The sequence below is a fragment of the Pyxicephalus adspersus genome, chromosome 1 (assembly GCF_032062135.1).
Source record: "Pyxicephalus adspersus chromosome 1, UCB_Pads_2.0, whole genome shotgun sequence".
In the NCBI taxonomy this organism is placed as follows: domain Eukaryota; kingdom Metazoa; phylum Chordata; class Amphibia; order Anura; family Pyxicephalidae; genus Pyxicephalus; species Pyxicephalus adspersus.
Genome location: NC_092858.1, coordinates 45,487,767 through 45,500,535, shown reverse-complemented (window position 1 = coordinate 45,500,535; position 12,769 = coordinate 45,487,767). Strand labels below are relative to the sequence as shown.

At 38.5% G+C, this 12,769-nt stretch overlaps 1 protein-coding gene across 1 annotated transcript in view; it reads right to left on the bottom strand.

The window, feature by feature from the left end:
- Positions 1-711: 711 nt before the first annotated feature.
- FMNL3 (formin like 3) overlaps positions 712-12,769 on the bottom strand; it is a 63,414-nt gene continuing 51,356 nt past the window's right edge. The window contains exons 15-27 of the mRNA XM_072409641.1: positions 12,619-12,687; positions 12,390-12,514; positions 11,869-12,071; positions 11,465-11,699; positions 10,337-10,405; positions 10,161-10,241; positions 9,917-10,046; positions 9,408-9,568; positions 8,086-8,187; positions 7,417-7,509; positions 6,619-6,742; positions 6,313-6,422; positions 712-4,494 (exon numbers count right to left, since the gene is read on the bottom strand). Of these exons, the coding sequence (XP_072265742.1) occupies positions 8,179-8,187; positions 9,408-9,568; positions 9,917-10,046; positions 10,161-10,241; positions 10,337-10,405; positions 11,465-11,699; positions 11,869-12,071; positions 12,390-12,514; positions 12,619-12,687 (1,082 nt within the window). The 3' untranslated portion in view covers positions 712-4,494; positions 6,313-6,422; positions 6,619-6,742; positions 7,417-7,509; positions 8,086-8,178. The remainder of the gene's footprint in view (positions 4,495-6,312; positions 6,423-6,618; positions 6,743-7,416; positions 7,510-8,085; positions 8,188-9,407; positions 9,569-9,916; positions 10,047-10,160; positions 10,242-10,336; positions 10,406-11,464; positions 11,700-11,868; positions 12,072-12,389; positions 12,515-12,618; positions 12,688-12,769) is intronic.

Sequence of the window (12,769 nt, the reverse complement as noted above, 5' to 3'; positions counted from 1 at the left end):
AGCCTATATCCTGCCAACATCTGCAGAGTGGAGCCCTTAGGTGAATTCACACTGGCAGTGAGGTTGCTGTGCATTTACCACTTCCTAACCCCAGAACCACTGCTGTTTGGGTGGATGCTACATGTAGTGTCTCCCTGCGACAGCCTCATAGAGAATAAATACGGGCTGCAGTGAGCAGTACTAGTACTGATACCGCTCACTGCTGCAAGCTGTCACATAGGCAGATACTGGGTGTTACTGGGTATTACGGAACCAGCGTTGCCATGTGAGGGTTGGAGTAGCTGGCAAGGAGTCACATGAAATTGGGCGAGGTATAAACTTTCCTTATTTTCTGTAAGGACCAGCGGTCTCTGTAGAGGTCCAACAAACCATAGCTCTGCAATCAGCAAAGCTCATGAATCCTACTTTTTGAGAAATCTGGCTCTGATTCAGCAGGGAACATGGCAGACCTCATAGGGATTACCACAGCATGATGGCAGCATTCATGCTTTTGTAAGTCAGGTTGTGGCTGTTTTGTGTGGCTGCACAACTCACATAAGATGTATGGTTATAATTATATAGCTGTGTCACCAGAGGGTAGTCTTCAACAACATAGTTAACACCGACCTATAATGAAAGAATTGAGCATTCCCTTAGTCTATGTGTCAGTCCATTTGAGCAGCTCAGAATCTGACTATTTGATACTAAATAGAGGTAGACAGAGACATGGAATGACAGGGCTCTGCACATTTATTGATGACAAAATAAAACAATAATATAACAGAGAGCACTAAATATTTTCCTGAAACCTGACATTTAAAGAACTTAAACATGACTTGTAATAAACAATTACTGGCTTCTTACATCAGAAATATCATACTGTACACAGTTAATACAATGAGAAAAGGTATGGATGTAGACCCTCCCTGACACCACCTCTGTATTTCTGTGGTCCCCCTGGAGAAGGACAGGAATGTATTCCTAGTGCAGCAGTATTACAGTATAGAAAAGTAGAAGCTTGCAGCAGGACCTTGTTGTCTTCTGCTTACATCCTGACCATGCATTGCAATCATAACATTGCTGGAGGTGGGCAAATGAACTATAGGTCATCAATTTACCACTGCTGTTAAAGAGCTGCAAACACTTTGTCCTGGGACATAAAATACATTTAAACAACAGACAGGAATACAAAGTGTAGATGGCTGTGCTCAGAGGGACAGGGCTGTAGTGTACTGCATGAACAGGATTCTCTAGGTTTAGCTGGCTGATAAGATGCATAGCAGATACAAAATAATAATATGGCTTTTTCCCAGTTTCAGAAAGGCACTGTGTGAACGAGAGCACAGACAAAAAAAAAATACAATTTCTTTTCAGCTTTGGTCTCAGAACTATCTATTAGCAATACATTCATAGTCACCAGAACTTATACATGGGAAAATGTGCCCCTTCTTCTATCTACACCGCTTCATCCATGGCTTGAAGACCAGAACCTTGAAGTACTGCACCATTCATTACACATAGCTAACCGGGGAATGTTTTATATTTGTATTGTAAACAAGAAACTTGGAATGTTGCAATAAATTACACTGTGGTCCCTGTAATTTCTGATGTACAAAAACATGGAATGTCACTGAAAAAATAAGATTTTTTTAAAAAATTGAGAATTTAATTAGCAATGGTCAGCTGACTGCAAGGTAAGATTTCCCTGTAATTCAATTAATCATCAAACCTTTGAGCCTGCTCTTCAAAAAACGTTTTTTACTTAAAGCAAAATAAAACCCTGACCCACTTACCTGTCCACACTCCCTTGCTGGGGACTGTCAATTTCCCTTCTTCTACCCAGCAACAATCTGCGGCCATCTTGATTGGCTGTGCCAGGATGATGTAACGGCCGCACACATGCATGGGAGTTCATCCATCCCTGGCACAGGCAAGAGAAGCCAGGAATGCTGGGTTTCCAGGGCAAGCAGTTTCTTTTTTGCATATTTCCAGAGCAATCAGGCAGGTAAATCCAGTTATTGCAGAAGGGATATATCACCTGTTCCTTTCTGCAATAATTTCCTGGCTGTATCACCTAACTTAAAATGGATCTTTAGTTCCACTTCAAATTTTTGAAGAAAAATACAAAATTTGGGTCTAACTGGAAAAACTGACAAAACAACCTAAAGAAGGGGGGGGGGATGGGGGAGGAACAGATTGCCTAACACCAAAGACTTGGTCCAACTGTGTATTGCCCAAGTTGGCAAACTAGATTCAAATTAGCTAATCTGAAAAATTAAAAAAATAAATTATCATGAATGAAATTGTAGATTTATAGAATTAGGAGTCTAATAGGGAAATAACAGGTCTCTGGGTAATGCCAATCCCAAACTTACCAAAGTATAAAAAGAGACTTCACTGTGAAGTATGTATAGGTAGGGATGGACTGGTAGGACACACTGTTCAGATACAGTTTAAATACATATAAATATTTCATAGTAAAATAAAGTGTGCAGATTAAAAAATTATTACTGCATATTGGGTTAAAGTACACCTGTCATGTACAAAAAGCTTAGGCAATCATTCTGTTTCATATTTACAGAAATGCAGCCTATTGATTCCTATAAACTGGTGGTATCACTGCAGTATTAGTATTTGTTTATCAGAAATGATATTGGCCTTACAGTCTGTTTGCTCTTTTGTATATTTGTATGTCTATGCCCCTTTTATACATTTACAGTGTGTAAAAGTGCATACACAATTACCTGTTTATAGTTTTAGTGAAACCACAATGCTGCTGCAGTTTAGTGAATTTATCACAAGACAGGAAGATCAGCCAGGTAACACAGCAACTCTCATTTATATTGTGAACTGTAATATCTACAGAGGCAGCTAGTAGTCTGCAGGCAGCCATTGCATTGACATGTTTTTTCATACTGATGTAAATAAAAGCAGTGCTAACAGCTTTAGGTATATTGGTAATCTTAATATATACAGGAATACTGATATACATGGAAGGTGCAGACAGGCAGCACAAGAGGACATTTTAGCACAAGTACATGGCAGCTGCCACTGCTGAGATTTGAAGATAATGACGCCCTCACGGGTTCTTCATTGCCTATTTAGGTTGTGACCTGGATTAGGTGTACCAGACATCCTACCCCTTGTTATGTACACATCTTTATCAGGTCACTGATCAACCAAATAGTAAAGTAAGGGCCATTTCACAACTGTGATGTAAAACCACGCTCCGGGCATGTAGATTTGCATGCAGCTGTGGTGCAAATCTTCAAACAACTGCAGAGCTTTTGGGAACTGCGCTGGGATTTGCTACAGCTGTGTGAAAAAAATCACTGCTGCGGCTCACTGCAGGTCTGAAATGACACTAAGGGTAAGGATGGTAGCCATAGAAGTTGCATTTTCCAAACAAAAAGTCAGCAGTGACCACTTTTCTAGCTTTTATCCTGACACATTTAACCTGTTTTATGGTCCCACTTAGAAGACAACACTTCATCTTCAAATGTCCTAATTCAAAGTAAATAAAAAACCTTGACATCCATGGCTTCCTAAACCATTCATCACACAGTGCTGTTTATGTAGCAAAGTTTCCTTTCACCAACTTTGTGCACCTGCCATATTTCCCTGTTTAAAGGTCCCAGCGGCACAAATATCTGGTATCCAGCCAAGTAGTCTATTGAAACAAGTGTATGTTGCTCCTCCAGAACTCCTTCCATATCCCTGCTTACTGATTTCATCTCCAGTTTCTGATTAGTTGTCTCAGCAAATAACCAACAGCCAACCAGGACAGTGAATAATGGGGGAGATCTGTCACCTGGATCATGTCGACATGCTGACTCAATAGACAGCTCAACTGACAGCATGAGACAGCAGCAGCTGGGCGGGTGACCCCATAACCATTATCATTTCTGATTTATGTGACTTCTCTACAACTTTCTGAAGCAAGCTCACAGATTTGGCACATTTCCTTCTTCTTTCCCCTATGTTCAGAATAAGGTAAATAAAATATGTAAAATGCTCTTGCTACATTAACCTTGCTATAGCCAGAAGGCATAAAATAACATTACCAGCCCATTCCACAACAAAAGGCTTCAGTCTTTACATCACATTAGTGTCCTATCTAACTGCATAAAAATACTTTAACACTTACAAGGCACTTTTCTTATTTCGCCCAGAACAGCCAATATTGGCCTGAGAAACTTACAAAAAAAATATTTACAATTTCAACAGTAAAAACTTAAGAAAATATAAATAGTAAAAGAAAAATATTTCTATAATACTGTAGCAATAAGGCACTTTTTCTTCTATTTTTGTGAAGTGTCCCGGCTTCTTCATTTCCCTTAATGTGTGGAACACAGGCTGGGGCACAGTCATCTGCTGAGTCTTATAGTTCATCTGCTCCAAGGAGGAACATACACAGCAATGTCTGAACCAGCTAATGGAACGGAATGCGCTAGCTCCGCCTCCAGGCATGCCGCAGAACTGCATCTGCACGTCTGAAGGGCTGATTTCGGAGATCTGAAAACATAAAGAAAGTGCATTGTCAGGAAATGTGTGCCAATGACAGGAGTGCACTGTGGCTGAAGCAGGCAAAGGCAATTGTATGCATGAAACAGAAGGCTTTGTAGAGTGAGAGAAAGTGGTGGAAAATGAAGCATTCCACAGACAACACTGCACAATATTAATTGTTGAACATACTTTGCACAGCTGGTGCAAACATTTACTGTAATTGTATCTGCTGTAATATGTGTTTGCCCCAAATTAAAGCCTTTTAAGTAAAACCTAAATCACACTTCGAAATTTTGGTGATCAGGCAGGTCCTTACAGAAAGGGACAGGTATCCCTACATTGTATGAATGTTCCTGGCACAATTAAATCCAAAGTGATAACTATAACCATGATAACACGTTCACTTGAGTTGAGTGCATTATCTGTACCAAAACGTTTTCTTAGTTTTGGATATTAGAACTCCTGTCAGATTTTTCTTCCATTTCATATTCAATAATTTGATAATTCCTTCATATTCTATCTGGTAAAGGTTGTCACACCAGGACAGGAAGTGAATAAAATTCTCTAACTGCAACATAGACACAAGTAAAAACACTTTTCTAACATTAAGACGGGAAATGATAAAACCTCTGACAGCTTTTTGATGAATATTTCCCTATTGAAGATTATCCCTAATTCCTGTTTGGTATAAGTAGGAGAGTTTGGTATAAGAGAGGAGAGTGAGGGGAAATCTCTCTACCGGTTTTCTGTATCATTAAGTTCAGATTGTAAAAGGCTGCTATGAGCAGTCACATCATATAAGTTACTTTGAGTAAATGTTTGTTATTAGAGACAAATTTGGCATAAGACAGAAGCAGCATAGCCAGCAATAGCTGTTATACAGGAAGATCAGCTGTCCCTCTTCTTACCCTCTGCAAGATAAAGGAAACTAAAGATGAATCTTCCTGGTGACTAATCTGAGAGATAAAATAAAAAGCAATGTATATAACTAATAAAATGATACCTTAAAAGAAGTATAATAAGAGCAGCACTCTCTTTCCTCATGTGGAGTATAAAAAAAGAAGTAGTAATTGCTAAACCATAACGTCCCCACCACACCAGTTTCAATGAAGGTCACGCTCTCCTCTCCGGTGGTTACCAGTTAAACAGCAGGAGTGCAGAACAGGCAATATTCCACAAAAGCACAGCTAGCGAGGGAGAGGGCTTATGATAACCATGGGCAGTTTACAATGGTCCCAGTTTCAGTTGTGTTTTCATACCCCAGTCCTCAAAGGCCATTATGAGCCAATATTTTTCATATTACATCGTAGGCACAGCTTAATTTATCAGTAAGCTATATAAGAGACCAGCACATCTCATTTGAAAGACATGGAGTTCAGGAAGTCCTGAAGGATGGAGCTGGGACTTCTGGTCAAAGTTCTAGCGTTCTATTTCTAATAAATCCATAATCATGAGTTCTTTATGGAGTCAATATATCAACTTTCAAAACGGGATTGTACATAAAGGTGTTATTATTAATATATCGGTTCCTTGATTATGAAGTCTACAACATGATAGCATTCTCAATGCAATTTCAATACTTGATTCCTAAACCTGCAAAAAGCCCTTTCCCCATAGCTATACACTGTGCTTTGTGTGAATATCGAATGCACTTACAGAAGAGTATGTAGGTGTCACATGCAGTCAGGTGCATTGCAGGGGATTAGTAATCATGACTAGAAGGTTAAAGTGCAAGGCCTGGGCATGCATTGCAGTGTTCTCCATGACAGGCCATTAGTGGCCAGACAAGGAAGGTCACAAGGCATGCAGAAGTATTCTTTTACATACTTTTTAAAGACATTGGGCTTAACAGTTTGAATCCTCAAATAGGGATGTATCACAGAAGAAGCGAGAGCCTCTCTTGGCTGTTCTGGCTGTTAATGGGACGCTCTTCAGGACTGCAGCCATCAATGCAGGATGGGGAAAGAGAAATACATACATGGTCAAATACGGCAAACTGAAAAGAAAAGATTAGCAGCCCCCAGTATTGAGGACTATATACATATAGGCAAAAATGAAGACGACGACAATTCCAGTGGGATAACTGTAAGGAAACAAGGCATTAACTAATGCACCAACTACCAAAACCCCCACCTGTAATGATGTCTTCAATGGTTCCATCCTTTCCTTCATATACCGGCCGATGGTCCTTGGCTTGTCGACGCCGCAGCTCAGCTATCAGATCTTGTTGCTGCCTCTTATTTTTCTGCATTGGAGACTAGAGAAATACAATAGTGACAGAAAACATTATTTTATTTCTTCAAGTAGAACAAATAAACAGAAAACAAAATACATTCAAAGTAAAAAATACTCCCTGTCTTTATCACATGAAAAATCCAGGCATTTTTATAAACATTATAAAGAGGTAGCATATGTAAATATTGTTTTGTTCACATGCAGCCTATTTGCACTCTGAGCTGTACTGGCAAAGACTGAGAACAACCACGGAGGCATCCACATATCTGCTTGAGTCAATGGGCCTGATGTGTTAAAGCTCTCCTAAAGGCTGGAGATACACTTTCATCAGTGAAGCTGGGGGATCCAGCAAACCTGGAATGGATCTGGTCCAGTATTCAAAATATTTACTAGCAAACAGCAAATGACTTTAAAGAAGTGTATCCTATCCAGCCTTGGATTTTCTCTAAGTGGTAAAATACCTGATATTTTATTTTCACAAACTGCTGGGTGAAGACCCAACCTGCATATGTTTAACCAGGCCCTGCTCATAATCATTGAATGAAACAGAATCTCTAGGGAAAATTCCAATTCTTCTCTCTTTCTCAGAAAAGAAGAATGTCTCCCTAAAATGTATGATGGTACTTGAATTTAACCTGAAAGTATGTTAGTGTTATAGTGCACGGTGCTTAAAGGTATCGCGGACACAGATAGTACCTTAGGGTCCATCTTCTTTGCTTCTTGTGCTAGTAACTTCTCTCGCATAACTTCCTCCTGCTTCTTGCGCATCTCATTCTCCAGTTCAGCTTCCTATATTATTAAACAGCACAAATCAAGCGTAGTATTAGATACACGGGGCAGCTATATCAGGCCTCTACATCTTTTCTATAAATTCATACAAGCAGACTTTATAGAGGAAACACATAGCTTGAGAATAAACTATAATTATTAATATAGATTCTTACTACATGCTCAGAAACTTCAAAAATAAACTCTCTGTGGTCATCAAAATTCATGTATGTGTTTTTATTAAAGATCACATTTAGAGATTTTCTAGCTGTACAAAAAGAAATCATTAGACTTCTGTGTGACCCAGCTCAGTGTGCTGTGACTCTTTGTAATGATGCCGGGACAAGTGGAGCAAAGTGAGGTTTCTAAATTAATATATCCACAAGGATCCAACTCCAACTTAGTGGACATGAGTTGTGTTATTCAGTCAGAGTAGGTGGTCACACCCTAACCAAGAACCTTTTCCTGCTGGAACAATGGCAGGAAAGAGCCTGTCTTCTGTGCTCAAAGGATATATAATAAACTACACAGGTGCTCCTACAGCACTCACCAGTAAAGGGGTATGGCAGTATGTGACACAGAGTTTAGCATATATACCTTGTATGATTTGATGAAACGAGCGAATACTGGAAAAAACACAGAGGGCGGCGTTGTCTTTGGGTTTTCTCCAAAGTAAAGCACCACAGCTGCCTATGCTTCCTGCAAAAAAGAAAAAAAATTGAGAGATCTGGAGATACTGCTCTCTTCCGAGGGCTTATAGAACTTCACAAGTCTACATTTCCTGCAGGCACAGTGAAGGGAAGGGTGGGAGGGGAGGAATCACAGTGGGAAGGATTGCTAAAAATACTCAGACAGAACATTCAAATAAGGCAGGAAAAAACAACCGATAGAGGCAAACAATACACGCAACTGAAAAAAAGACCTATTTTGTCACAACCTAGGAAAGGAGAAGTGACTGTGCAGGCTACGCTATGGATATAGCTGTATGACAGAAAACAGGGAAACCATATTTGTGCCCCAACATATGAAACTGAACTCCAGGCACAAAAATACTAATATATTTATGCCCCTTAAAAGCTAGGAAAATATAAATCCACTATCTACATAAATATATGAATGGGCTGCACATATCTTGTGCAGAGATCTACCTGTGGATGGGCCTAACCAAGTCCACCCAGTACAGGCAACCTGCAGATAACTAGGAGGAGGGGACAGATACAAGACCGGTCACCATGCAAAAGGAGAGAGAGCAGTATCCCTGGTCTTTATTACATGAAACTCCAGATTTTGCATGCTGGATTACGGCACATACGTGAAGTAAAAATACAGAGGAAATATTTTACTAACAATACACATCCTGCTTGCAGTTAGACAATATTTGCTTCTCAATTCAGTTTTAATGTTGAAGGGTTACATGTATGAGGCACACTGGCAGTCAGCTAATACACACCATATTTAAGGGGAAAGATAAGGGAATACAGTCTATATAGAACTAGCTTATATATAATAGTATAACGTTTAGTAATACCTTAAACGTATGAGTAAACACTATAAATAAATTTTCTCCATTTTGATCTTCTAAATATATAATCTATTCAAAAGGTGCAAGGAATACACCTCCTTCTACACTATGTGATGAAGAGGGGGAGAATGGGGTGTCCTGTAGTTCTTATACTTTCCGTCCTAAGGTGACAACATTGCTCATCTATTGACAAAGTTTTGTGAGTGAGCATTGTCACCCCAGGACAGAAGTGGTAAGATCACCAGATTAGAATAGAAGAAAAAAGCCAGAAAAACACAAAACCAGTTCAGCCTCTAATATTTTTGAAAATCATATGACTGAATTAAAAGATGGTTGACAGCTACCCTTTCTTTTTATACAATAAATATTAAATGACAATACTTTTGTTTGAACCAACCTCTGCCATTTTGGCATCCTTCTGAAGATTGTCCAGCTTTCCTTCATTTCCACTCACAAAATTCCTTAGAACACTATTGTCATGGTGACTGCTTTCCTTTCGAATCAAGTCCATTCCTTTTCCGAGCTCCTTTACATCCATGAGGACATTTTCGAGAGACACTGATCAAAAAGAGTACAAGACAAAATGTGACAATCACAGCTAAGGTTTGTAATAATGGGTAAATCTTACATGGGGGGACCTGTTCAAGTGACAAGAAACAAGGGCTTATCACTCTATTGAGGGCACAGCTGTATAAACCTGACAGAGGTTCTAACTTTCTCCATTTTTTTCAAGAATAAAATCTTTGGCATAGAAAATATATTGCATAGAAAACACTGTGCTTTGAGGCCCAGTCTGCTCATAACAACAATAAAAATATTACATTTCGAGAAGTTTGTCGTCAGACGTATGAAAAAAAGATTTCTGATTGGTCTAAAATGGACTGACACAGACAAATGTGTTCTTACCTGCTGCTGCCTTCTCCACAAAGTGTAGTTCATTGTAGAATGTGGCCACCTCAGGGTACTTCTCCTTGGAAATTAACGCAATGTAGTTAAGTAACGTCATCTTTCTGTCTGTTGACTTTGTGTCTTGAAGCTGGATCAGATGATGAATTTTAGTGTAGAAGAGAAAAACATTACAGTTATAGCCTTTACTCTATGGATCAAAAAAAAAAACAAAACAATTCAGCCACTCCAGTTGCCAACATACCAAATCCAAGCTTTGTAGTTTGAACCCATAGACAGATCCTCTCTTGCTGCTATTCATGTAGTTACCCAGGGCAAGGATTATCTGAAAAGAATTGAACAACATAAGTGTAAATAATGTATTTCCTAAATTGTAGTTTAGCTTGTGGTTTGTTTGGGTATTCTCAGCACCCCACTCACCTCCAGCATTTGCTTCAGCTTTGGAGAAGACTTCACTGAGGCAGAAGCTGCAATTACTGCATTCAATTGCTGGAAGAAGCATGTTGCATATGTTAGAAAGGAGCATTTCATTTTAAATGGTAGCTAAAGCAACATAAAACATTGATTAGGGATTAAAACATGCCATGATTAGGGAAATCATACCATAAATAATCATAACAAATCATAACATAAATAAATATATATATATAAACCAAGGACATCTCCCACATGTCAATATCCATAATATCTATATTTACTGGGCACACTCCTATGTGTGTAGATACAAGGACCTGTTGTGTAGCAAAGTAGACATCAACAGCTTGTGTAACATCTAAAACAGATGCTTTTGCTAAGTGCTTGTTTAAAGTAAACACTGAGTACATTGTGGTTAGTGGCTGACCTGTGTAAGTGTAAAAAAAAAAATTGTTGTACCGAAACAAAATTTTAATATAAAAAACAATGGGGCAAAATGATTACCATCTGCTAGTAAAAGCAATCTGCAGATTGCAGGTGATGTTGAAGTTTTGCTTCATTTGAATCTGCTTTTTTTAATGTATAAAATTAACTAAAACAGCCTACAACAAATCAGAACCCTGTGAATACTATTGTTAGCAGTTGTTCTCAAAGTTTGAGTTTAAACTCCACAACAATATGTATATATATTATATATTAGTTTGGTCATGTGATCTGGAATATCACATGTCCCAGTAAAGGAGAACTGTGCCCCTTCATCAGCAGCTCTGCCCAAGTGCAGCTTTTGTTTCTTTGTGCACCATTGTGGTTAAATTGTAATTTTAACTACTCTATTACTGTGAGGAGTAAAACCGTGTGCATCTAAGGAAAGGGCCATAAAAGAAGTTGATAAGTGAAGAGTTAGAATAGTACACACTTTAGACTTTTACATATGTAGCCATATGTGAAAGTCTATGCCACTGAACAAAAGTAAAAAAAAAAGTTGGAAAATATTACAAATTTCTATGAAAAAGTTTAAACATTTTAATGCTCAGTTTTCAATTTTCAATTTCAATTTAATGTATACAATAAAACATTCTCAAATAGTTAGAAGCCTGGAGTAGTGTGGCATAGTGGTAGCCAATGACTTCATACCGGTGTTAGCAGCTGCAGGTTCTCACTGAAATTGCCCATAAAAGTCATGATGGACATCCTTTGAGAAAGACGTTCCACCTTACTGAAGAGCATCATGAATCTGTCCTCATCAGAAAGGTCTTCAAGAGGCTTTCGCTCCCGCTCATACTGTCTTAGCATCTTCACTTCTGCTTCAGTAGGCAAGAAGCGCACCAGACACTCCACAAAATCTACAGGCAATGTCTTCAAGTCAAACCTGGAAAAGAAGAACATATTAATTCTATGTCTAACTGAAGTTAAGCTACTTGGTCAATAATTAGCAACCTAGTGCAAAAAGAGATGTAGTGTCATATTTGTACCATGGTACAATAAAAGTACATTTATGGAATGTAAATAAAAAACCATGGCTGGGATTTAATTCTTACGTGTGAATGGCTTTACAAATCTCCTCAGTGGTCCTCCCAGCTTTTCGAAGAGTGATTGCCAGATTCTTGGCTCTGTTTGCCTCTAAAAGTGTAACTTTACTGACAGACTTCTGGGACGATTTATTCTTGGAGCAGGTCAGATCAATGGCAGCTCCCTGTGCTTTGGTTTTGAACAGTTCTTCAAATTTATCCATATCCAGATCCTACAAAAAAAATATAAAAAGGTAAAAAAACTTTTTGCTACATTTTTGCTAACAAGTTAATTTAAGTGTTTACAGGTACATACTGCTTACACTGTTTTGCTTTACAGCAATACATTTCTACATAAAATTGGAGAAATAGAAACACGCCTTTGGTATTCAGTTTGCAAACAACAGAACAGGTGAAGTGTATAGCACAGCATACCGTACAGACCAGTAAGATTTCTATTTACTGTAGTAAGATCATTAAAAGAAAATCCTGATTGGCTGCTATGAATTTTTGTATTTTGTGTGTCTTTCTGCCTATGTGTTTTCTCTCACCTGTAGTATCCTCTCATCATCCAGATCACTGAACACCGTGCCACTAATCTGGTTGGGTTTTAGAGCAGTCCAGTTAAACACAGGCAAGCGGAACTTTGTTTTTATTGGTTTCTTGATCCTGATTGCTAAAACAGATAAGAAATGCAATGAATACCAGGTGGATGGGGTGTGATAATATAGATTAGACACAAAGATTGATAGTTATATTTTTTCTCAATGTGATATTTACCTGACAAACCAGTTGTGAGGATAACAGAAGGTGAGGAAGATGGGAAAGGAGGTGGAGGAGGACATTTGCCTGTAATTAAAGTAAAAAAGTTATATGACCATATCATTTAAAATCATACAAAAGGAATCTCATGAAGTAATTATAAGCATTA